The 27,118-nt window shown below is 43.5% G+C and overlaps 1 protein-coding gene across 1 annotated transcript in view; it reads right to left on the reverse strand.

The window, feature by feature from the left end:
• Positions 1-8,527: 8,527 nt before the first annotated feature.
• Positions 8,528-27,118, reverse strand: part of Mrps9 (mitochondrial ribosomal protein S9) — a 53,452-nt gene continuing 34,861 nt past the window's right edge. The window contains exons 5-11 of the mRNA XM_076557336.1: positions 25,499-25,578; positions 17,278-17,345; positions 16,487-16,562; positions 14,140-14,308; positions 13,186-13,294; positions 10,644-10,813; positions 8,528-8,794 (exon numbers count right to left, since the gene is read on the reverse strand). Coding sequence (XP_076413451.1) covers positions 8,703-8,794; positions 10,644-10,813; positions 13,186-13,294; positions 14,140-14,308; positions 16,487-16,562; positions 17,278-17,345; positions 25,499-25,578 — 764 coding nt within the window. The 3' untranslated portion in view covers positions 8,528-8,702. The remainder of the gene's footprint in view (positions 8,795-10,643; positions 10,814-13,185; positions 13,295-14,139; positions 14,309-16,486; positions 16,563-17,277; positions 17,346-25,498; positions 25,579-27,118) is intronic.

The raw sequence follows: 27,118 nt of genomic DNA on the forward strand, positions 1-27,118 counted from the left end.
TGTGTATATTTGTCTGCATATATGTCTGTGCACCACGTGTGTGCACTGCCCAAGGAAGCCAGAAGAAGGCATCCGATTCCCTGGAACTGGGGATAGATAGTAGTTAGTCTATGTAGGTGCTTGGAATAGAACCCAGGTCTTCTGGAAGACCAGCCAGTGCTCTTAACTGCTAAGATATTTCCCACCCCCATCTTTTTTTGGGGGGGGGCTTTAAAAGAATGAATATCTCAACTCAGTTCAAGGAGGAGAGCTGGTCAATAGGATGAACTAACAACTGAATATCTCCATGGTGACTAGGTTAAGTAGTCACCGGTTGGACAGGAACCTCTTGACTTGTTAAAGGGAATATGGGGATGATGTACCAATGGGATGTCAACTCCAAATTCCACATTTTCATAATAATTTAGGCTTTCTGTGCTGACAGTGTTTTCCTTTCATCTCCACCCAATGGCCTTGCACTGGTCCATGTGCTTATATTGCTCGCCTGGGAATGGATTGGCTGGCAACCACTGGATCAAACGATGATTTAGCTCCCCTCTGCCTGAGACATTTAACCATGTGGTCCTATCCTGAGGACTGTTTTTGTTTGTTCAAGACAGGTCATTATGGTGCCTGGTTTGTTCTTGAAATCTCAAGTTGCTTCTCCTGCCTCCTGAGTGCTGCAGAGACAGATGCTCACCAGTCTGCTTCTTCCTAGAACACCTACTACACCATGGTAGTGGTCCTCGGCAATTCAGGAAGGAAGGAGCACAATTTGCCTTAGAAAGCCACCAGGTAGCCCTGGTGGAATTTAACTAACATTAACTCTGAGGTTCACAGATGGAGAGCATCAATTAACCCCTACTCTTTCCTATTGGTCTGTCTTTCTCCATTGTTATGAATTCTCTCAGTTTTCCCTCCACTCAGGAGTAGGCTATGATTCGGCAATAGTCACAATATGAATTATATAACTTACCAAGTTGGTGGTTATTAGCAGACTCCTTCAACTTACAGGGTTCTGGCATCAGGCTTTAGATAAATCAAGAATCACTTTCACTGGATTTTGGAACTGGCTTTCAAATCAACCCACTGTGTTTTGATCAATCAATTAAACCAATCTGTCCCCCTTTTCTGCCTCCACTGTTAGAACTCTGGTCCAAGTCACTATCATCTGTTACCTGACTTAGTACAATGGCTTCTTGTGTGAGCTCCCGGATTCCATTAGCCTTCCCATTCCCAAAAACAAGCAAGAGGAGGTAAACCTGTATCCGGTCACACCAACAAGTTCTGTTACCATGAAAAATCAGAGCCTTCAGTAACTTGCTGAACTGGTTGATGAAGGAAGTACTCTTGTACTATCTTACTGTACAGGTCTGCAGGCTTGGTCTTCCTAGACTAAAACCAAGGTAGGGCTGGAGACCAGAGTGCTAATGGGGTACAGAGGGCAGTCATTAAGTTGATCAAATCAAGTTGGGATGGGAAAATAGGTCATGTAGGATCCCCAGAAAGCCCCAGCATTGGCATGGAGTCTAAACAAAAGCAAGATCAGCATGGAGCAGGATTTATATCCAGGGAAATATTGTTGGTGTGGGTTTCCAAATGATTCTTTCCTCAGAAGAGAGAGACCCAGGCAGAGCTGAAGAAGGGACTGCTGAGGGGGCGGGAACTGGGTGGACAAGTGAATAAATATTACCAGGGTGGTGACACTCACTTTCTCCTTTGGGCGGTTTTGAAGATTTTGGTCAGTGCTGCTGTTTTGAAGATTTGCTCCCAGCCTCACGTGGCAGGTGAGGTCATGTCCCTTATCACCTAGCCCATGAGCAGACCATTCCCATTCCCACTTCCAGCCAACACCTCCCAGCAGGACTTAATTGCCTTCTAATTGTTTTCTCTACACTTGTGTTTCTCTAATTAGCCCACAGACTGAGGAGAGAAGCTGGACTTGACTATTTTGTAACCGTCTTGCTACTGAACCAAAGGTCAGGAGACGCATCTCAACCTAGAGAAGAGTCTATAGACCGCGCAAGGCAGGAAGAGAGGGCTGTCATGTCAGTGATCTAACGATGATGTTTGTGGATCAGCAATGTGGCCCTTTCACTAGCAAGCAAGCACTTCTCTGCTGCTTTCTGTGTACAGGTTCTGGGACAGAACAGGGGAGTAGAGCCCTACCTGGTACCTTTGCTGGGCTTCTCTCACCTCATAGAAGCTGCAGCAAATGCAGTTAGGTCACGGTGCTGAGCAGGGAGAGAGCACAGCGCCAGTGAGTAAGAAAGGCATGTTTGGGCTCAACCCTACAGAAGGCTGTTGGAAGGGCATGGTAGGGAGCAGGCAGTAAGCCTGGGACAGCAGGTAAAATAGTGTAAGTTGGTCAAGAACATTCAGTAACTGTGGCTTCCAGAGCATCCAGATCGAATTCTACAGGCTCAAAATGGTGATTTCTATATAGGATATCCCAGATACATCCCCAGGGCAGAGTTTCTTTGTCTGTGCAATCTGCCACCTTCTGGGAAAATGGAGGTCTGTATCCTGTATTATTGTACCTTCTGCTCCAGCACAACCTTAACTGGGATGATGGTCGTTTCAATGGGAGCTTTAGACCAGCTTCTGAGGGGTGGGTGAGCGATTCTCAGCATCTTCAGAACTCTGAAGGTTCCAGGATGGAAGTATGGACAGCTAGTTTAGGGAGCCAGGGCAGCATTTCTGTAAAGGGGCAGACAGCGGAGTGGGAGGAGCTGGGCACTGTAAGCACACTTTGCTGCCCTTCCAGTAGGAGCCTTTCCCAATGAATGCCCCTTCAGACAGTTCAAACTGGGCTTTTTACCTATGCCAGGGTCCTACGCTTTTCTAGAGTAGCCACAGATGCCAATGCAGAACTCAAGTCTCCTGGACTTGATCTACTGAGCAACACCATGGGAAACAACGGTTGCACCTCTCTTCAGACAAGTGATACTGTGAGATAACAAAGGAGAAACTCCACTGAATAATGGGGCTCCCTGGGAGGGGCCAGCTTCGTCCAGTGAGTAAGAACAACCTCCTTGGAGAAGGTAAGGCTAGGCACCGCTGGAGAGGGTTCCAGAAGTAGCTTTTACTTGTTTCACAGAGAGGCTTCACACTGTGAGGCCAGCTCCCCTGGAGCTTCCAATCATTTTTAGGAGGGCAACTGGGAGCTGGGAAAACAGAAAAAAAGGGCACAAATTTGATGTTCTCCTGCAGTTTTCATGGAGGAGAGGCAGTTTAAAGGAAAGTGGTGTTAAGACCGAGCCCAGCCTGGAGAGCACACTGACCTTGTGCGCACCAGGAAGGGCTGACAATGGTCAGTAGGTCTTCTTCCAAGGGCCGAGGAGCCTCCCGGGAACCATGAAGAGTAAGAGCTTAGTCTCCAAGGCTCCACTGGAGGATTCCATCCTAACCACTAAGTGCCAGCTCACTAACCAGTCCTTTGGATTTTACTTCTCCGATTCTGAACCCCCCCCCCCAATTTCTATTCATATTACAAACTGACAACATGCACATTTTAAGGCAAGAATGCAACTCTCAGGCCCTGCGAGGACATTAACAGAACGGAGTGGCCAGAGTGTAACTTTTCTATTCTTATCTTTTTTGTTATTTAATTTTTATCTATCAGGCACTTCTCCACCACGGTTATAAACATCAGCTGGGCAAAGTTCCTTCCAGGACATTTCTGTAAATGGAACAGGCCCCGTTATTAACACATAATGTTCATTCTGCTACCCAACTGGGCATGGAGAATGCCAGTCACTAAGTGATAGGTTTTTCAAAGGTGAAAATTGAGGTACAAGGTGGTCCAATGTGGAGATGGAAGATCAGGCCTCAGATCTATTTCCCTGAGGATAGAGTTCAACAGATGACAAAGTTTTACCAAAGTAGGTAGCAATCATTTTTGTGCTTTAGTATTAACACTAATAAATAGCAATAACATGAATATAAATTATTAATATATTAATCCCTGCTTCTTTCTGTAAATATCAATGTTTATAAAACAACTTTTTTACTTAAATAAATAGCTGTAGGTTCCTTATCAGGAGCTACCTAATATGGTTTTGATGGCTGCCAGGCTGAAATTTTGGTCTATGGGGTTTCCTGGGCCAGGGTTAGCCTACTTACTTCAATAGGCATGCACACACCTGATCTAAAACATCAAATTGCCCCAGCATTTATATCATTTATCTCTCCCTGCCCAGTAGCCAAAGTACTTGGTGCTACAAGAATCCAAACTTATCAGATAGCCATGTACTTCTATTTAGCTTGAATGTTAGAAGCACTCATACCAGCATTTACAGACAACTTCCTGCAGGCCAAGTGGTTCACATGTACATACTGAATCGTAGCGGTACTTGGAGATAACGCTTTCTCTCCACCTCACAAATGAGCCACCATGGTTAGGGGTCAGCCTGCCTGGCCTCATTCCATGGTACCAGCTCTGGAGCCAGGCAGGGCTCTTGTCTCAGCCTGGCTTGGGTACAAGCTGTATAGCTTAGGGCCAGTTACTAGACTTCGCTGAGTGATGGTTTTCTCAGTTTCTACCTTCAAGACTTAACACTGTGGACAATTAAGCTGAAGGAGATTGTTAAAGGAATAGGGACTCCCAAGAGGCCTCTTGGGCAGCATATGCCTTGTTTGCTGATTTCCCCTCTGTGATGTTCTGCTCCCTCTCTTGGGTTTTACTCTTAAGACATTTCTCCACATGGAGGACCAGCTTTTGAGGAGCTTCCGGTCTTCCCACTGTATTTATTTCCATCTTCCAAATCCCCTCAGTGGGATGGTCCCCCTAGTCTCCTGCTTCTAAATGTGGGGCAAACACTGTAGGTGCTGTAGGCAGGGACACAAAGCCCCGTAGGCCTCACTGGCCCCCTTTGACTTCCCTCCCCCAACTTCCCCCAAAGTTCCATCCAATGGCCGGCCTGACTTTATATGGAAGATCTGTATCACCTATTGTATTACCACATCTGCCCGGGTGAGCTGAGAAACATTTCTCCCTCTGAATTCTGCCTTCTGTGTTTTAGCATCCTCCTTTCTTCTGCTTGCAAATGATTCTTTAGCTACCTGAAATTTTTTTTTTTTAAAACATGTTTTTTTTCCTCAGCACCTCTGGGGTCCAGAACTTCTGTTTAGAAAGGTAGGATCTAATACGGCTCAAATGTTTTTATTATATTAACTATGGTGACACTTCTTCATCTACCTTTAAAAGGACCCTCTGTAGTTGGTTGTTTTTACTCTTAGTTCTTAGGGGCCCTGCTACCCAGCTCCCAAATAAATACACACAGAAGCTTCTTTTTACTTACGAATGCCCGGCCTTAGCTTGGCTTGTTTCTAGTCAGCTTTTCTTAATTATTCATTCTACCTTATGCCTCTGGGCATTTCTGTTTCTCTATTCTTCATACCTTTCTTTACTTCTTACTCTGTGGCTGGCTGTGTAGCTGGGTGGCTGGCCCCTTGAGTCCTCTTTCTCTCACTCCTTGATCTGTTCAGATTTCTCCTCCCATTTATTCTCTCTGCCTGTCAGCCCCACACTATCCTTTCTCCTGCCTCGCTATTGGCCGTTCAGCTCCTTATTAGACCAATCAGGTGTTTTAGACAGGCAAAGAAACACAGTTTCACAGAGTTAAACAAATGCAACATAAAAGAATGCAAAATGTCATCTTTGCATCATTGAACTAATATTCCACAGTATGAACAAATGTAACACATTTTAAACTAATGCTCTACAACAACCCTCTTGTTTAACCATGGTTGAAACCCCTGCTCTGCTCAGGTCTCATTGCTATGGTCACATCTCCATGGCAATTTGGCCCTCCAGACTTGCCTCAGCCCTTCCCAATCAGTTTTCACAATGAACTCTTCCCTCTCAGCAACCCCCAAACCTGCCAAGCTTGTTCCCAGCTCCCTGGTTTCTTTCTGTCCCCCCCCCCCATATCATCTCTACCTCTGAATCAATGCTGGCTTTATTCCTCCTCTTGGTTTTACTGTTACATCATTCTGGGTTTCCATAACCATATCACCTCCATGGCATGGAAGTGACAGAGGTAAGGACCAGATGGGAACATCTCAGTCAGCACTATCTTGCTACAAGCATGCCAGACAAGCCAAAAGCCCAGGCAGTGCTCAGAAATGCTCTCTACAGATCCATGATACACTGACTTAAATCAAAAGCATGCCTAAAGACTGTGGCTAAACGTGGCTGACCAAAGCCAGACAGCACATCACTAGAGGGACTGCGATATGGCAAGAAGCATAGCTTACTGACTGCAACTTCACCCCATGCATTGGGTGTCTGTAGGCTTTACATTTTCTGCATCATGTTATTTCTCTTTAAGGATTTGGGTGTGTGCAAAATATCTCAAAACTCCCCAGAGATTTTAAAAAGCAAATTTATCAAGAAATCACCACCAAACAAACCTCTCTAGTAAGGAAGACTAAGAATTAGGGGATAACTTCTGAGTAATTAAAGCATTTGTGGTAGAATATTTTTTAGCCATAGGAATGAAATTATGTCATTTGCAGGAAAATGAACAGAACTGGACACAATTTCATGTTAAGTAAAATAAGCCAGACTCAGAAATACAAGTATCACATTTTCTCTTCTATGTGGAATCTAGATTTTAAAAAAAGACTTGAAAATAAATGTAGTAGAGGGTAGAGGTATATAAGGATATTGGTTGAGTATGGACAAAGTACTCAATGTGCACAATTGAGAATGTTATAATGAAACTCGTTTTGTACAATTAATCCATGTTTATATACTTAAATAGGTAAGCAACTGAATCATTTAATTTAAAATACTCTACCATAATTGCCTTTTTTCCCTCAAAGACCTACTGCAAAATTGTAAGAAGATAAAAATGTGTCTTCATTTAAGCCAGGGTAGTTAGGAACCCCAGAGCAAACTTCAATTTAACTGTCAGTCAGTTGTGACTGAAGATTCTAGCTCCTGGTCAAACACCGGTGTGATGGGTCATAGCCAACCACTTTACCTGGCAGGTCTCCCTATGAGATCTGCACACCTGGCCTGGGGTCCAGCCCATCTCCAGCTACCATTGAGGGAGTCAGTAAGGGAACCCAGACTGCCTCCCTTCCCCAGGCCATTAGCATAGCAGCCCTCTTAGTCCTGGGGCCTTTACCCAGAGGCCCCTGTTGCCATTTCCTTAACCAAATCCTTTTCCAAGCGCCTCCAGTGAGGCTCTGTGGGGGAAAGCTTGAGGATACCTTACCCTCCACCCTCCATCTTGCTGATTGGAAATGGATTAAAAAATGGACCAATAAAGAAATCAGTATGTGGTGAGTACTGCCTGTTGCATTGCTAGGACAACACACCTGTCAAGAAGCACTCAAAGGAGAAAGGGTTGATTTGGGGTTGGTATTTGTGGGTACAGGGCATGGGGTAGGCAAGGCATGGCGGCAGCAGCTTGAGGCATTCAAAGTCAGGAAGTGGGGGGAGGGGATGCAGGCACTCCACTCACTTTCTCTGTCTTAGCCCATCTGGGATGCTGACCTACAAGGTGTTGTCTAGATTCAGTGAGAGTCCCCATTTAACAAACATTTCTAGAAGCAACCTCACAGACAGGCCGAGTGGTTTGTCTATGTGATTTTAAATGGCATCAAGCTGACACAACATAAGCTATTTGTGTGTGTGTGTGTGTGTGTGTGTGTGTGCCTATATAACATATGAATTAAACAATAATTCAGACTTTAAAAATATCCTGACCACCTGACATGGATAAACCTTGACATCACACTAAGTGAAACAAGTGGGCACAGAAAGACACTGTGCACAATCTCACATAGCTGTGTAGTCTATGAGAGTTGAACTTGGAGAAACAGCACAACATTGGTTACACCATGCAGGGGTGTAGCAGGGAGGGAAAATGAGAGGACCTGGTCAAGGGTGAGAAGTCTCAGCACCACAGGACAGAAGAGTACGTCCACATGGCTAACACAGTGCATGTACCTTAGGATTCTGCTTTTCATTCCACACACAAAGGTGGAGCCATTTGAGGTGATGGGTGTGCTCTTTCTCTTGATTGCAGTAAACATTTCATTATGTATATCAAAATGCTTTATTGTATACCTTAAATATATGACCAGAATTTATAAAACCCAAACTGCAAACTGATCCAAACAGGCTCAGCCTCAGCACACTTCTGTCCAGCGACCGGGGCTGAACTGCCCCCACCGGCTACAGCCTCACCAGCCACCCAACCCTGGAGGCTCAGAGCTCGCTAGCGCTGCTGGGCTCCTGTGCAACCCATCCCCTCCCATCTGAGAACTCCTAGCTCTCAATTCCACGGGCACACTGTAAGAATGACCGACTGTGTAGGCCAGCAGGCCTGGGGCAGCAAGTCCTACTCTGGGCCTATAGCATCGGCAGGCAGCGGGTCCGTCTTGGGGAGGCTGCTTCACCCTTCAAACAGAATCTCATCTGCACAATGGGGTGAGTATAACTTTCAAGCCCAATATGCCAAGATTTTGTAAATTATGCTCCTGTATTTTGAAGAAATTAAAAGAAAAATAAAGAAGAACGAAACCAACATTATTTGTATTATTTTTAATGGTAATGACAACAAAATAGCACTTAAAAATAAGTCATGTCATAACTCAAAGCCCAAACAATGTCTAAATATGCTGTCTGCCCTTGGTTAGTGTACATGAACATGTCTACCAGGTAGACAGCACAGGTGCGCTTGGCTCGCCTGTGAAAGCCTTAGTTAGCGCTTCTTCCAGGTGAACTTTCTTCGGGCACCCTCCTGGCCTGGCTTCTTCCGCTCTCTGACCCGAGGGTCAGGAGTCAGTAGTCCAGCTGCAGCATAAACAGAAGCCTCTGTGAGTGTGGGAAACACAGGCTGCCTAGCAGACAAGGAGTGAAACTGCATGACATTTACAGCAACTGCTATCTGAAAAACCTGGAGGCATGCAACCAAACCAACAACTCCCGTCAAGATGGCAGACTGTCTTCACTCTTTTGGGATACTTTTCTAATTTCAGAAACAGACACCAGCAACGTTTTATGAGTCTTTTTTTTTTGCATCATAGGAGAATTATGACTTTCTTTGGTTCAGCAATACTGTTCCACTTAGGCTGAAGCCGTTCTTCTGTGGCCAGCCGCTATTTACTGAGCCAGAATGTATTCTTCATATTTCTAAGAACGACCCTGAACTTCTGATTCTCACATCTGTCTCCCAGCTGCTGGGATTATGGGTGTATGTCACCACACCTGGTCAGCGAGGTCTGAGGAAGCACAGACACCTATTAACAGCACAGGCAAAGGGGCAGATAGAAACAAACAGCTGAACAGATTTGAAAAAGAAGGATCTTGCTAGAATTTCTGTGAAAATGATATTCCTTGGTGTCTTATTTCAGAAGCCGAGTAAGTTCCGAGTTGTTCTAGAAGAACAGTCACTTTTAGATGGAAGTGCTGCCGTCTAGTCATCAGGAGCAATCACACTTTGAGACAACTCCTGAGTTACTTTCAACATCTGTTGGTCCACAGGGAATGTTAGTCACCATCACAGACACCAGGAGTACGCTAGTGCTTATATAAACAGATACACAGACCACTGTTCTTACTTGTCCTTTTGTGTTGAGATGGGGTCTCACTATGTAGCTCTGGCTGACCTGGAACTCGCTTTGTAGAGCGGGGATTAATGGCATGCTCAACTGAACCAGCTCCTTTTCACTTTGGTAACAACAGCAGTACCTTATTGGCACAGGGCTTATGGTGCTATTTATTAGGGATTCATGGAATAAAATAATAATTTTGAATGGGATACAGATGGGTCCTACATTAAATTCAAAGTCATAAGCACATAGCTCCGAAGAGGACACCTCCTTCACTATCTGCTTATTTTCACAAGTTGGCGAATCTGATAAAATGGCAAATTATTTATAAGCAAGGAACATTCCAATAGAAAAATCAAGTAGCCTAAGCCACAAGCACCACCCTGTCATGTCCCAGTGGCTGGGACCATAGGCAAAGAGACCATATTAAGTGTCATATGCCCTGAAAAGGTGTGCAGTTCAAAGCACTAAGTGACTCTGGAGGGCTGCTGCATCTGCTGCACATACAACCCTTTCTTCCTCTAGATGGTGCAAAGACCATCTTGAGCGTGAATGGCTCCTACATGTTTAAGCAATATCCTAGTGCAAAAATTAAGTACATTTTTTATCCCACTGTGCAGACTCCTCCATTCATGCCCAGGTAATAGGGTCACAAAGTGGAATGAAAAAGAAAATAAAACCACACTGCAATATCACAGTGGAAAAAAATGAAAATCCCTAATAATGCTGGAAAAATTCACCTATCATTATTACTGATTCTTACGATAAAGTAAATCAACCAATCTGTTTCAAATACAGTTGAGTTATATGCTGGTTTAGCTGCACAAAAGATTATGCCTTAAGGCCAAAATAATTCCCACCGGCCTTGGGGCTGCATATTTTAGCAGGAACAAATGTCAATGGCTAAGAGGGAGGACCTTCCCTTGTCCTAATCTTGGTTCACTTTGTAGAGATCCAGCCTGAAAATGACTTCTGGAGAATGGGAGATAGTGGGCTGAGATTCCAAGAGGAAGTTTTCTCACACTAGTCTAAGTAACATCAACAAGGCAGCAGCAGGATCTATGCATGTACACACACACACACCCCCCTACCTTGTCTCATCCACTCCACCTCGTCCTCAGTGATGAAGCTGCATAAAGCTCTGGCCATTGCCAAGCGTATGGCTCCTGCCTGCGCCGATCTGCCGCCCCCGGAGACTGTGCAGGTTACATCGTGCTTTTCCAGCCGGTCCAGGAAGTGGAAAGGAAACATCAACTGTTCTCTAAGGCACATCACAAATACATGGGGTAAGCCTCCTCTGAAGACATACGATTTCATAAGCTGCTAACCTTGTGAACAGTTATAAAAACCAAACGATGCCTGCCACAGTTACACTATTCACACTTCTCCGTCAACTCGACACCGAGACATAGAAACACAGACAGATCCTCCTGAGGTTTAGAATGCTCTGCTTTTATGCAAGGTTCACAGCCATTTTTTGGGTATTGACAGGGTAGAGCAGTTCACTGACATTATTGTTTACTGATTATCTCAGGAGAACTTTGTGAAAATTACCTTGTAAAGAAGTGTTACAGCTGAGGAACTCCATTTACTCACTGAATCCAGCCTTTGGACCCAATGGTCAGGTATAAATTAAAATGCCTTTTTTTTTTTTTTTTTTTTTTTTTTTTGGATTTTCGAGACAGGGTTTCTCTGCGTAGCTTTGCGCCTTTCCTGGAGCTCACTTGGTAGCCCAGGCTGGCCTCGAACTCACAGAGATCCGCCTGGCTCTGCCTCCCGAGTGCTGGGATTAAAGGCGTGCGCCACCACCGCCCGGCTAAAATGCCTTCTTAAGCAATACTCAAATGCCATTTGGCTTTCCTAAATGAGGTGTATTCTAATGTTTCTGCGTAATGTAAGATGCTCATCTCCATAATGCTGTTTTTAAAGTTACCAAAACACAGTGAACATGCCTCCTTCCACCCAAAATCACACATTCCTACTATAGTTCTCTAAAATGCATACAGTTCAGCTTGCCCCTTCAGGACCAGGGAGCAATCCAAAGGTAAGCACCAATGAGCAGAGCAGGCCACACACAAGCATAGTTCTGTGCCTCCTCTCACTCAGGTGAACAAGCACTTGCTCAACACCATGTCAATATGATGCTCACTGTCACATCTGCAAAAGAGCTGGACTGTGTTATCTTGCCTTTACCTCTGCTGAGTTTTTTAATTGATTTATTTACCCAAGGCCTTGTGTGCACTGGGCTTGTATCCCTGAGCTACGTATCTCCTGAACTCCTCCTTAGAAGAGTCATCTTAGATGGCACTGACATCTTTTCCATGCCTTGGGCAAGATGGACCACAGAAGATGCTGCTGATTGAGATCAAACTACAAATAGAAGCTGCCAGGAGGGGTGGGCACGCCTTTAATCACAGCACTTGAGAGGCAGAGGCAGGTGGATCTCAGTAAATTTGAGGCTTGTCTGGGTCTCACAGGAAGTTTCAGGCCAGCTAGAGCTATGCAGTGAGACCTTGTCTCAAAAGGGGGCGGCTGGGTAAGATTTAAGGTGCAACTGAAAGCCAGATCAAGATTGGGTTGAGACTTGCTGTTAAATCAGGAATTATTTCTGAACACAAGTGGCAGACAGGCCACTCATCAAATGCCACTCCTTGCTGTCTCTAGTCAAGTCACCGTCCTGTGGTGTGCGCCTCTCTGGCTTTTCCTGAGCTTCCTCCATCTATTCCAGTTCAGACGACGGCAGAATGAGTTCCATCCTTATCACACGAGTTAAGAACCAACTCCTCCCTGACACAGGCACACAATGCACATTCCCGAGGTAGCTATTCTGTCCCTACACAAGCACGAGAGGAGCTGCAGCCCTCTGCCCTCCAACACCACCACACACTCAGGGAACAGGAGGTGGAGAAGCGAGGAAATAATCACTCAGCTTCTGCTATGCACGGACCCAAAAGCAACTACTGGAACAATAACCACCGTCAAGAAGAGCTCTGCAAGACGGGTCACTCGAGAGCTCCAAGGGGAGGAGAGTTAAGGGGCATGAGCAGTCTACTGCCTGCTTCTGACAAATGTCTGCCTCTCAGTGGAGAACACACAGCACCAGGAACGGAGCAAAACTTGTATTTTGACTTCACACAGCCCAGGTCTTTTTGCTTCCTCAACATATGTACAATTAACTTCCCCAAGCAGAAGAAAGTCAAAAGAGACCTTTCCTAATGTTCACAATTAGGAGAAGCGAGCCTAAGCCATGGAGATCTGCTCGGCCTCGTCAATTAAGAAGGCAGGGTTGGTTTCTGGAGTTGCTGCTTTCTGTGAACGCCTGTCTTCCCGTCAGAAGGTGATACGTGCTTTCCTTACGTTTTGGCACACTCTGCATTTCAGAATGTGAGACGTGCCTCACAATATTCAAATTCTAGTAGGATCTGACAAAATGAGTCAATTAATGGGGGCTTCTAGGAAAGGTTTTCTAAAAATCTGAAAAACTACCTAGAAAATGGCAGTAGTTTCCGCTTAGCTAGTTTATTGGCGAAGAGAAATAATCCTCAGATAAACAATCAGAAAACGGCGGTCTCCTTAATTATGATGATGAATTATAAAGCATGCTTTCCCTCAAAGCAGGAATGAAAACCACACCTGTCCTGTGTGATGGGAAAGTAAAGCAGATAATCAACTCCGTTCACGTGGATCTTCCCACTCCCGTGCTCGTAAACAACTGCCCGGGCTGTGGCACTCTTTCTCCTGCCTGCAGGACAGAAAAGCCGCAAGTGAGTTCAAGACCGTGCGTGCCTCGGAGTGCCAGGGAGGTCACTGCTCCCTACTGCATAACCCTGCAGAGAGGAAAGTTCTAGAAGCACTACAGAAGCAGCCAACAGTAATGGGTGACTCACACCACAACGGAGGTGATAAAGTGATTGGGAGGTAATTATGCTCTTCAATTCCATTTTAGAAACACAAACGACTTCAAATTTGTTTCAAGAACCAAGATATTCACATTCATTTGTCTTGCTACAAAAAACAGCAACCAACTCATTGTTTTTTATAACTAATAAAAATGAATCAACACCAATCTTTAAAAATATGTGAACACTAGAATGAAACACAATTGAAAAGAAAGAAATCCTTAGGAAAGGTGACATTTTAAAAGGGACCCGACAAAGGACTGAGGTTAAATTTTTAAGAACTGTAAATACATTTAACCCATCAATTTTTGCAAGAGGGATATCTAACGTTCTCACTCATAATCCAAGAAAATTCGAATTGAAGCCTCAAGTTTTGATGTTACATGTTTACATCTGAAATGCAGATTCACTGATCATTTGTAGTTTCTGAGACCCTTATCACAAATACTTTGTTGATTCTTCCAACTGAAAACATGAAATAGTGTGTGTGGACCCACACTTTCTCTTACAAGAGGATAAGTTCAGGTTTTTTTGTTTGTTAAAAAAAAAAAACAAAACGCACAACAAAACATGCCAATGGAACCTTAAAATTAGGAAACTCAATGTAGCAGCAGCAAACCCCAACAAAACAAGCAGGCAAATGGCTACGACCAGCCAGTTCTTGCGTCTCTCCGTGGAGTGGTGTTACCTTCGCCGGTGCTGAAGGCCTGGCCGTGCTCGTCACGCTGCACCGGTTCAATCACCTGCTTTTTTGATTGAACAGTTACACTTCTGCGGAACCTCTGCACAAATTCTTCTTCGGCGGGCCCATACGGCAACGTCAATAACTTTTCCAGCAGTCGGATGAACTGCACATACTGCAGACAATAGAATTCATTAGAAGAAGCAAGTGTAATTGCATTTGCTAAAGTTTGGCTATTTTTATATACTTGATCTTTCCAATGCTGGCTTCTTGATGAATTTTGACAGGCTGACACTTCGGCATCTTCATGCTGCTTTTAAAACAGCATGCAGATGCATCACTTTCTTGGTGGATCTTTAGTGCTTAAGCTTTCCTCTCAAAAAACAAAGGGATTTATCATTCAAAAAAATCAATTTCTCTGCATTATGACTAGGAAATTGATATTTAAAATTGTTTTCAAAAATATTTAGATGATCTTCAAAAGTACAACTTCTATTCTGTCAATAGAACTGCATCAAAAGGAACATTAGAAATAATTTCCAGTTAGTTATAAATAACGGAAGAGTCTGATTTTGAGAAAATGTTCCCCTTAAGTTATATTTCATAATACATTTGGCAAATATATTTTTGGCTGTTCAAGCTGTGTTACTTTAATGTTTATGATTTCCTTTAAAACCGAACAATCAAGCTATTTAAAAATTCAAGAGATACTTGACTTAAAGGGCAACCTCTTGAAATAAATTATCCTTGCTACTCTGTGCATTTTTTTTAATAGTTCTTGAACATGTGATTAGAAAGTAAACAACTTGGTATTAACCCCTTAAAATTAGAAGCCAGAATAATCACTTAGAGTGTCTGTGGAGAAGGAAACAACTATACTTAAGAGCCGTAGTTAATATGGATCGTGGAGCCCAGTTTTTGATGACTTATTTGTTCCTTGCCAACCCTAAAAGTCATACCCAACTTTGCCTCACTTGCCTTCCCAGTGAATCTCCTTCAATGGTAATGTGAAATTAAGAGTCTCCTTAGTCTGATTAGTATTAAAACCACTATTCAAGCACAGCTTCCTGGGAGACAAGGAAAAGAGAAGAGAAGGCATGCACGTTCTAAGTCAGCATGGAGAACTTACACACCCATGGTTCATGCTGCTAGGCCTTTTCCTCTTCCTCCCAGTCACACGGCTGCGTCCTTGGACTCAGCTAGGCTCACTATTCCTTCACTGTGCACGGCACAGCTTTGCTCAAAAACTAGGCTATGGTTTAGGAAGCCACATAGCACTCCCACTGCCCTCAGGTTTATTATCACAGACACAACTTCCAGGACTTCTAATACCAGGCATTCTGATTACCACCTAAACTCTGTTTTGTATTAAGTCCTTAGAGTATTCCCCAAATGAAAAAACAGACAAAAATCCCCGAATTTTACAAAAATCGGAATGGTGGCTGGCAAACATTATTCACTGAAGACACAGAGATCTTTCCAATTCAATCCACACACAGCAGGACTTAGCAGTTAAGATCCTAGCAATCACCTCCAGATCTGCCACCAACCAAATTCCTGACACCTTGTCTAAGCAAACTGCAACAAGCAAGGGGCACAACTTAAAGCCTGTGGTGGCAAGGTACCGGCACTACCAGCCACTGCCACAGCAGGATCGGAGTCTAAATCTTCTCTATTATACACCTAAATATGGATTACATCCAACTTCCCTGATAATGACGGGCTCTATTAGAACACGCAACACAATGAATACAATTAAGACCTACAACGGGGTCCTGAATTTTACAGGACACAGATTCACAGAAGGTGTTTGTTCACCTTGGATTCCTGGGTGACTCTCCCAGGATTCTGTCAGGTCTGCGGTGAGGTTTAGGAAAATGCAGCTTAGAGCCAGCATTCTGAGTATCTGTGATATAGCTGATGTACAGCTCCCAAGATAAAAACCACTACTGCCCTCATGGACCCGGCACATGAATATGGTAAGGCAGGAAGTTACACACTGCACGAAGGTGACCACGTGCTATATTCTTTCCTACTTGATGGCTGCCTGCCTTCACCATTAGCTCATAAAATTAACTATTGGCCTTACTGACAAGAACAAAAACCAACATCTGCCCTACTCCCTACAACAACTGGCAGAGGACATGAGGGTATTCACAAAAGGAAAAGGAGGATCTGGAGACAAACGTGTCACTTTCCTGACTGCAGAAATCAACAAGGGCGGTATAAGAACAAGGGTAAGTGTCTGGGGAACACCTGGCTCTGAGGAGCATCACTATTAGGATCTTAATACAGCAATTGTCTGCATTCTCATGACACAGGTCCCCTTAAATTAAAAAGATTAATTACTCACATCTTGATCTGACAGTTTTTCCACTAACATTTCTTCTAGTTCCTCCTTAATCAGCCATCTGCTGCCAATCAGGTCTCTGTTAAAATATCACATATATTTTTAATTAAGCATGCAATTAGAGTTATATCACAAAAGATCCTACATACAGTAGTAATTCACGATGTGGAGACAAATTTTCATGCTGTTCAGGGGTACTCCTACACACCATTTTGGAGAAATACTGCATTCTCTCAATCTACTTTAGAAACACACTGTGAGCAAAGGTTTGAAGAGTTAAATGTGTTATTCTGAAACTCATTTAAAAGCTACCAGATTCCTTCAAGCTTACTTACCATAGTGCCTGTGTAATTTACTAAGAAGACATAAAAAGTATAGTGCTTCCCTATCAACCAACTGAAGTAGTAATCAAGTCCTCATTAAAAAAAAAAAAAGCCGCAGCCACAAGTTGAACAAGAGAGTAAGATGTTTTGTACAAGAACCAATACACGAGTAGGGCTGTGGAAAGCTGATGCACAGTTGATGGACTGATCAACTGGCCAAACAGAAATACAACCACTAAAATATGCGAATGCTGAGTAAGTGTGCAGCTATACACAAAACAGAACATCACAATCCAAAAGTGATTAAATACCACTTCATCCACAAGTTTGGAATGAGGTAAGATAAAAATAAGCTCAGTATGTTTCCTTTTAAATGAAAACCACGTATTTAGAAACTTAATTTTAGTGACTATTGCTGAAATACTGTCCAAATTTTAGGCACCATACTAGCAAGGAAAGGCAAGAACTTACCTGGGCTCAGTTTTTTCTGAAAGTGGACCTCTGTGTGTTTCTAGCTGGAGGATCTTTCCATACAGTTCCTAAGGCAAACAAAATACCCAGTTAAAATGCAAGCGACGGTACAGTATTCCTGGTAATATAGTTTATCATTTTCCTGAGCACCCCTTAATGTGAGTGCTCCCTCCTCAGTCTAGTTTCAGAATAAGAAAATGTGTTTTAATAAACGTCATCTGAACCAAGGGGCAGTAATTATAATGACGATTTACAACAGTTTGACTGACTTAAAACCGTCTGTAACAACTTGTAAATTTCAAACCTATGAGTATGGCTAAAACAACCAAACCCTCGTAAACTATGTCTTTTCCTTAACAGTTTCACAAATATTCCTTAAGGAAAAAAAAATCCTAACTTAGGTAGCAATATGCCCTTTACACTTAGACCCAGTGAACTTAAGGCATCTCTAGCTTGGTAACTACCTACCTAAAAATCTAATCTTAGAATCTAAGATTCTAAAAGTCTAGTTGACTGTGGTTAGGGTACTTTTGGCCTGTGTGTATGTAGTGCTCAAGACTGAACTCTGATTTTCACTTTTGCTAAGCAAATGCTCTGCCCTTGGGCTTCTCAACAGCTAACGCACATGAGAACAAAACTCCATGTGGGCAGCAGATCACAACGTTTTCAACACACTGGTTTCTGAAGAGCAGTTCTTGACACTCTCAACAGGTCAAGGCTTCCCGGGGAGGAAGCTTCCTCACTTCCTCACCTGTAGCGAGTGGGCAGACACAGCATGGCAGTGTGCAGGTGGCGCTGCCTGAGGTGGTGCTCCGGGAAAAGTCAACTAGCCCACGGACCTGAGACTGCAGTGGCCAGAGACACAGCTTTCAAACACAGGTAAGGATATGTAACTTAGGAGAACTCCAACATGGTCAAACACACCTTCCTCTCTTTGAAAGGGCTTCTTTAATTGTCTGCAGTAACCAAGGCAACTACTGTCCCACTAGCTGACCTTCCTCTTAGATGAGTTTCAAGTCAAAGTTCCGGCTAGTAAACTAACCATTTCCAATGACTTTCCAGCAGTTTCCAGTTACATTTTTTGCCCTAATTTCTGTTTATTATTGTGTGTGCATATGCATGGTCTGTATATGGGTGCATGTGTGGAGGCCAGGGAATGCCTCTGTACAGCCTGCTCTTCCCTCCCATTTCCACGTGGATTCTAGGGATTGAACTCAGCAAATGCCTTCACCCCGGCTCATCTTGTCAGACTAATTTTCACTTTAAGTCTGCATTTTTCTATGAATATTCTTTCACTGTGCCGTTTCCTCCTGGTGTTGTTTATATCATAATTACTCACACATGATTTAAGTAAAGACATGTGAAAGAAAGCATGACAAGTGTGCATCACATGCCAAGTACAGTGTTCCGCTAACGGCTGACAAGTGTCTGGACTGGGTGAAACCCAGCAACTCACTGCTTCCTAGGCTGCCTGAGCAGGAGGTTCTAGACCATGAGTCTGGTGCCGAGCATGCAGGGAGACTGACGACCTCTACTCCCAGTTGCATGCACCCTTTTGAATAAGAAAAGGTGTGCAAGGAACTTCACACAGTGACTGCCTATAGCAGTGGCCAGCCATGCTTTCAAGAGTCAGGTACGGGGACCACTGTGCTGGTACCCCATTCCCATGCATTCTCTCTGTCGGTGTAAGAAACAGCTCTTCAGAGTCTGCCTCGTGGTTAGCTAAAAACAGCAGTTCTCTGGGATGTAAATTCTATAGCTTTAATTCCCTGAAGAGATGTGTTCCGATTTGCATAGAAAAATCCTTGAGGGCATAAAAAAATGCCAGGAACTGTCAACATCACAGATTATCACTGGTAGCTTCTGGTATATTGTTACATTTCCACTTGATTTTTAAGGGACACTAGAGAATTAGAATGACCCCACCTACACTAAGCTTATATACTGTACTTAATAGTGTAATTTCAAATATGACAGGAATAACCCAGATGTGAAATGCTGAATCATTAATCACAGCTATGATTAATATTTCATAAAATCAAAGCAAGCCTATCCACCCCTTGTGCCATCAGATTTCCATAATGTATGAGTCAAATTTAGAAGGTGCCTTAATTTGAAAATACCAGATGCTCAGGTTAGAAAAGGAATTCTTAAACTAAAAGCTCTTCCTGGAGCCTGAGCACTATGAATCTCAGTATCCTTCCCAAATTTGTTTGGGTTATACTAATAATGTGGAAATTCCATTTTATGAAGGGTAAACAAATAACAGTTCATTGGAGGGGCAGCAGAGGAAGAGACAATTGTATTTGGTATACAAAATAGGAAGTAATAGTAATTGCCATTTTAGATAGTTCAGTCCCTGACAGTAATCTGTTATAGAATCACAGAGAATCAACTTCTTAAGTAGTAACTACCTCAAGTGTTTTGGCCATTGGTGCAAACAAAATCACATGAATTAAGCACCAATGTAACTCAAGAGAGGTTGCAAGTGGCATGTTTCTCTTGCAGACTCCTGCCATCTCTCTGTGAATGGTCTACCTGTCAAGAAGGCCACTCACATAAAGTGCTAAGAGTTTTCACTTCAGGTCATGTGAGCCACTCTGGGAAGCTCACTGCCAGCAGCAAGGACACCAGAGTGCTTAGGACTCACATCCCACAGATTTTTGCTTCTTGAATTAAAGCCATACATTGTAATATTTGTACCGCTACAAAAGAAGTAATCTCATCAAATTAACAAAGGTATCAAGTTGAATCCTATTTTTAAAACATTGTTTTCCTAACTGTACACGAGTCTATAAAGTATACAGTAGTAATTATTCATATATGAAGAAAATGTACATTGAAGATATATCTCTAGACTAATGAATTAACTCCTGCTGCCAAGAAGTCTTAAGCCAACAAGTATATAAATATACCCTAGCATGGTACAGGGCTTTTTAAAAACAATCATCCCGCAGGCCTTAAACAGTTACTCTGTAACAGTTATTTTAATTCCATTTTTAAAGACAATAACATTATATCCAAGAGCTTTAAATATTTACCAGAGGTAAATATTTAGAAACATATAAGCCAAGCATAAATGCCAAGATACTTTCGTTCTAGGACTCTGGCTTGCAGTCTGTAGTGGCCTCATAAAGCAGGCCACTCCTGACAGGCTGCTGTCCTTAGGTAGAACTGGGGTTACTTAAGTCACCAAAGAAAGCCGGCAGAATCTCTGAAATGCCAGGGAGTTCTTTCACAAGGCAAGTGAGTTCTGTTTATGTAAAGCTTCCAGAGATCAGAATGGCAGGTTTTCATTCTTTCTTTGGACTTCTTTTTTCTTAACCCAATAGTGTAAGTATACAATGAGCAACTTACTTAGTCCTTCATTTTTCACGTTTTTTTTTTTGTGTGTGTGTGTGTGTGTGTGTGTGTGTGTGTGTGACCATGCAGTTCCTTCAATTTAAAGAAGCATTTTGAAAAGACTCCATTATTTACTGTAAAATTAGTTGCAAACTGTAAGTGAACTTTGTACATGATATTCAATTTGCACTTTCGTTTTCACAGTCGTGTATCTGGCTTCCCCTAAAAGTCCGGGATAAGCTTATGTAACACTTCTTGAGTCCTGACTGTTATAGCAGGCCTAAAACTGAGGTTTTATCTCCCTGCTTTGGAGAACTGTGTCTGAATAATGCTGGCAAGGACAGTATATAGATTTCACTATTTTCTTCGCCTGGCCCAGCATGGCGTTCATAGGACATCAAAAGGGTTCTGTGCACAAAGGACTGCAGGCCATGCCTCTTGACCAACAATGTATAAGGCATACAGATTTCTTTCCTCACACTCTTTCCTGAGGGGACACTCTACTTACTCAGTAACTCCTTAGTAGAGGACACCAGTGGACAACATGAAACACTTCCAAATTTGGCCCATTAAGTCTAAAAGTCCTCTTTTTTGAAGAGCATTTCAGGGAAAGTGCACTCCAGACATGTCATAGTAATTAAGACTTGACAGAAGGGTCCTGTGGTGGTCTGAACAGGTATGGCTGCCATAGTCTCATGTGTTTGAATGCTTGGCTAATAGGAATGGCACTATTATGGGGTGTGTGCATTAGGTATGGCCTTGTTGGAGGAAGTATGTCACTGTGAGGGTGGGCTTTGAGGTCTCTTATGCTCAAGCTACATCCAGTGTGATAGACAGTTCACTTCCTGTTGCCTGTAGGGATGTAGAACTCTCAGCTACTTCTCCAGTACCATGTCTGCCTCCATGCTGCCATTGTTCTCACCATGACAATAATGGACTAAACCTCCTAAGCTGTAAGCCAGCCCCAGTGAAATGTTTTCCTTTATGAAAGCTGCCAAGGTCATGTTATCTCTTCACAGTAATAGAAACTCTAAGACAGGTCCCCATGTAAAAGTCAGAAAACCACCTCTCATAGTGAGCTGTAAATGACTTTTGCTACAGTCTGGGTAGTGTTGTCCCCTACAATCCAAGGCCCATTATGAAGGCTCTGTGTCCAGGGGATGCTATTGAGAAGAGACACATATAGGAAGCTGGGACCCATACAACATCCTCTGGTCATGGGAAACATGATTCTGAAAGGATCTATGGCCCCTGGTCTCCTTTATCTTTCATTTCCCTACTGCAAGATGAGCAGCCTTTTCACACACGCCCAGAATAGGGGCCAATTTACTACTGACTGAAATTCCCAAAACTGTGCCAAAGAAACATCCTCTTTTTAAGTTATTATAGGTAATATTTTAAATAGTATAGGTGAAAGAAAACCAGTAATTTTCAAGTCACTTCTAGTAAGTGAATTCCATGAACACAGTCCACCACTGCCACCCAGATAGCCATCCTGGGCAGGCTCCCACTGCTCAGGCCACAGCAGCCCACACTCCTAGGCCAGCCCTCTAGCCATCTCACTGAGCTGTTGCATACAGCGTCTCACCAGGCCAGCCACAGCTTGCATATCTGCTCTATGGCAATTTTGATTTCCCAGTGCTAGGGACAGAGTCCAGAGCCTCACACTTACTAGGTAGGTGGCTTGCCACAGAGCCACACCCCTACTTCTTTTTCAACAGACACATATAACATCCTTAACTTCTTCTCTCACCTACACCCTTGTTTACTGTTTTTAGGAAATTTATTTTATTCTCTCTCTTTCCTCTGTTCTTGAAACCTAGGCTACAGCTTCTCATGCTGGAGAAGTATCCAAGTCCTACTGGTTAAACAGCTGTTGAGGGAATGGAGACCCTCAGTCCAGAGAGCAGGTCCAGCCAATGCTGCCAAGTACCTAGCCAGTTCCTTTCGGCTAGGCAGTGCCACTCTACAAAGCCCCAGGCAGACTCCTACTTCCTGAAACCCTTTTCATTGTTTAAGTTGTGGTGTCTGGACGGTTTACAGCTCTTCAATACACATGTACATCTTGCTAACTGGGTTTTTACTGGTTTTCCCAGGATCCTGAAGACACACGAGACCCTATGTCCACTGTAAAATTGGGGGCCCTGCTGACCTACAAATGAACCCTTAGAGTGTGATACAAAGTGGGAGCACACCACAGACCAGCAAGATTTCCTTCATTTACATGTCCCCATCATGATTCATTTCCTGATCAGAACAAAGAACCTACATGTTTCTTTTCATTGTCATTTTATCTCAAAGACAGGTTCTTGCTAAATTTCTCTCCTGGTCTGGAATTCACTGTGCCGGCCAGGCTGGCCTTGAACTTGCAGCAATCCTCTTGCCTCTGCCCTGCAAGTGCTGAGGTTACATGTATGTGTCACGTCTAGCTGTATACTGCTTTTTTTTTAAAGGCAGGGTCTTTCTATGTAGCTCTGGCTGGCCTGGAAATCACTATGTAGACTGGGCTGGCTTCAAATTCAGAGATCCACCTGCCTCTGCCTTCTGAGTGTTGAGATTAAAGGTGTGTCTTACCATGCCTACCTTCTTCTTACATGCTGTTCTTAACTGGGGCTATCTCTGACTAGTCATAGAATGGTATGTGTACTTACTATGCAAACAGCCACCCATACTAAAAGACTCGGCACAATTACAGACAGTAAGAAAGGTTAATGGAGCTCAGAAAGGTCTCCTCACACAGCTGCACACAGGCATGAGATCTGTTTCCTTGTCAAAAAGCCTGACCATGGACTGCCCTGCCTCGAACAATTATAGCTGGTCACAGATATGGGAAAGGCTGTTTGGCTGAGTGTCTTTTCCCTGTCATCCTGAGAGAAAATTGTATCGACAAAATCAAATGGTGGCCACAAAGCTTATTCCTAAGGCTTTGCAGTCTGCCAGTCTCCAAGGGTGCTCCTGGTGCTGCCCGGGGCAGAGGGAGGGCACCCCATTCCAGGATGACAGCGCAGAACAAAGAAGAGAGAGGCTGCAAAGTGGTCAGTTTCACAGTTGGACTTTATGTGCAGTGCTCACTCCAGCATGAAAGTGCTTCTGCGGGCCGAGCAGTGCACACTTCCTCTCTGAGACTTCAAAGTCCGAGCTCTCAGAAGCCAGTCATTTGTGTGCTTTAAGAGACGGCACGGGTGTGACTGCAGCCGTAATTAATGGCATTTGCCATAAGTGATGCTGATGTGAGGGACAAGCATTTAGGATTTCCTGAGTTAACTGAAATGTAAAAAGACTCTCCTATGTGCAACAAAGCCCAGCCCAATCCAGGGGAAGAGCATTTATTAGTCAAATATAATTTGACGCTTCAGTCAGAGGATGGTAAAATTCTAACACATCAGTTTCTGGAGCAATACCTTTTAAAGCACACAAGCAAACTAAAAGTCAAGCCAGGCCTCTTACACAATGTGTAATTTCTTCATTATGATGGAATGCAACAAAATATCTTGCCCTTGGGTTGCTCCATTTCAGCCCAAACAAATGCAAATGGCTTGTCAGATGACAGCTGGTTGATAAGGCTCCTCTGTAAGACCTGCGCGCTTTACTTTCTCCCGTGAAACTTGGGATGAAGGCAGAAGGCAGGAAGAGAATTAATGTAGCATACAGTCTAAAGGCAATGCTACAACCGTGATTAAGTAGAAAAGTTAAAAGGCACAGATTTTCCACAGCTTCGCTGCGTGCAACCCATCCGTGTAACAAGTTGACAGGCCTAGCGCGTCAGCTCCATCATCCCCTCCGACAGCTAAGACGCAGCACTGCATCCCTTTTCAGGGAAAATTTGCGTCTGCACCATGAAGCGTTGTACATTATTTCTTAGCACTGCAGGGGGCTCAAGTCCATATGGAACCTTCACAAATATTACCACAGATCAAACCAGCGGCGTTTGGAGGCAGATTTGACATACCTATTTAAATGAGCAGCAGGGGTCCTCGGGCAGCCGCGGGCTGTGCGCGGGAGCCTCCGTGGAAGCTGGAGCACAGCCCCATTACTCAGCAAAGACACACTCTACATTTGTCATTCATTTCATTTCTGCCAGGGCAAGAAGCTCATTTGCCCAAGGTCAACAAAAAGCGAAAAGAAGGTTTTCTTTTTTTCCCTAAGAAATAAATGTACCTGACAACTGGGGATTTTGTCCTTTGGGTTTGTGAAGCACAAATAAACAGCAGATATGTCTAAAGGCAGCGGAATGCGTGCGGACTCCAGCCTCTGACTGTGGATGGGGAAGCCCCATAAATATTTCTACAGCTTTAAAAATCACATTAGGGATAAAACACACACTACGTTCTAAAAATAAAATGGGTCTGTCTGTCAAAATGGATAGTGGCATCCAACTTTTCGTTCTCACAGCAGTTTGGGGACCGCCCTCAAATTCACACACTATCAAACAGCTCTCTTTGATTGAAGGCAGCAAGACAAAACCTTCCCAGTATACTCCAAAGCCAAAGCACAGTAGGACCTCACTCTTGGCCTGTTGTTGTGGCCTGGATTCTCTCTCACACACTGCAGTAACTATTGGAAGGCCGAACTTTAATAACAGAATGTCTGGAGGGGGGAATAAAACCTCACAATCGGACAGCACACAGTACCTGGCCCTCCTTGCCCACCTTCAAACTGCACACATGAGGATTACTGAGAGAACCTGAGCTGTGTGCAAGAGCATTTTCTGGATAAACATTCTGATGCAACAGCAGACAGCACAGGAGGCCTTTCATCTGACCTCAACAAGCCCTCCTCTGTCCATCATGATATAGTTCTGACGCTAAGAAGTCTCCAGTATATAAATGAATATACTTACATGCAATATAGTCTACAGCTTATAAATGAATATACTTACATGCATTAATGAATAGTATGACTGTTTGCCAGTATAGAAGAGAAAATGAAATGGACGGCCATCTTCTCCCCACTGGATTGCTAAGGAAAACAAAACCATTCAGAGATCAACCAAACTGAGTCTAACTATAGCATGGGACACATCTGTGATTCATATTAGCGTATCAAAAGTATCTAAAATATCAAAAGTTTTCACATTTAAAATTCATGTATTTAGCATGTTTAATATGTAAATGCTTAGGATATTTCATATCAATTAGCATAAAACAATGTCTGTATTTAATATAATATTCTATTATGAAGATCTATTTCATTTGTTTTAAATAAAATCTCATAAGACAATCTAAATCATTCTGCTAGAACAAAAATATCCAGGTCCTACATTTTTCAAGTCGGACCTTCATTTTTGGCAGTCAGTAAGTCAGTGAGTGCACTCGGAGAATCGAAGCGGGCCCAGCGCACCTCATCTGCACTGGAGAGCCTGCTTGCCACAGCATTCACCCCAAGCCCATCAGAATCTACCTCTGAGAGTTTAAAACAGCACAGACAGGAGGGGCCCCAGGAAGAGCTACACCTGATTCCTTCTGAAATACACAGTTCCTCACTTAAATAACCACCGAACCAACTGAAACACGAACTCCTACTCTTCCGCCTACTCTGCCAAGCTCCTTCTGAACGGTCTGGAGTGATCCCTCGGGGTTAAGGCCTCTATTCTTAGGTGAGTGTGGTGGTGCACGTGTGTAGTCCTGGCACCTCGGAGCACAGAAAGGAGGAACAGGAGTTTTGGGGCCAGCCTAAACTGCACAGGGAAACTGTCTCAAGAGAAAACAAGGAAAAATTACATTCTAGGTTTACGACATAGTATAAACTATGTTCTCCTGTCTGCTACTCCCTGTTACTTTAATTTACAGTGTCCTTTACAGCAAGAGTTTACAGACTGGATCATACAGTGGATCTGGTACTTCAGGCAATGTTCGCAGCCCTGGTTTCACTACTGGACCCACCAAGGAACGTCTTTAGATAGTTTTAGCCTGCTTGTCTGGTTGGTTCCTCATGGCATGTTCTTACTGCAGATACACTGTACAACCGCTGTGAGTTGAGGGTCTCTGAAGGGCCACAAGGCCTTGTAAAAACAGGCTTCTTTATCCTTCTGGAGCAACCTCTATCTCCACAAGAAAACATACTTTAAAGTATGGGCTAAATTTGTTTTCCTGTATTTTCTCCTGGAATTCTAATCACTTTCATATTCGGGTATCCAGTGGATCTACAATTTGTGCTTATGAAGTCTGTTTTTAAACAGTAAACATTTTTTCTCTTGGGATACCTATAAATGCAGGCTGTTTTTCTCTCTGAAGATAACTAGTATCACTAGTATCAGACTGTGAATACACTGAAAATGGAGAATCAACATTGAATGAGTGTTGAAAAAGTCTTAGCTGAGTTTAGACTGAAAAGAAAAGCCATGTACTTTTTTTTTTTTTTTTTAAAAGACAGGGTTTCTCTGTGTAGTTTTGGTGCCTGTCCTGGATCTCATTCTGTAGACTAGGCGGGCCTCGACTCACAGAGATCTGCCTGGCTCTGCCTCCTTACCTGAGTGCTGGGATTAAAGGTATGTGCCACC

The sequence above is a fragment of the Peromyscus maniculatus genome, chromosome 21 (assembly GCF_049852395.1).
Source record: "Peromyscus maniculatus bairdii isolate BWxNUB_F1_BW_parent chromosome 21, HU_Pman_BW_mat_3.1, whole genome shotgun sequence".
NCBI classification, from domain to species: domain Eukaryota; kingdom Metazoa; phylum Chordata; class Mammalia; order Rodentia; family Cricetidae; genus Peromyscus; species Peromyscus maniculatus.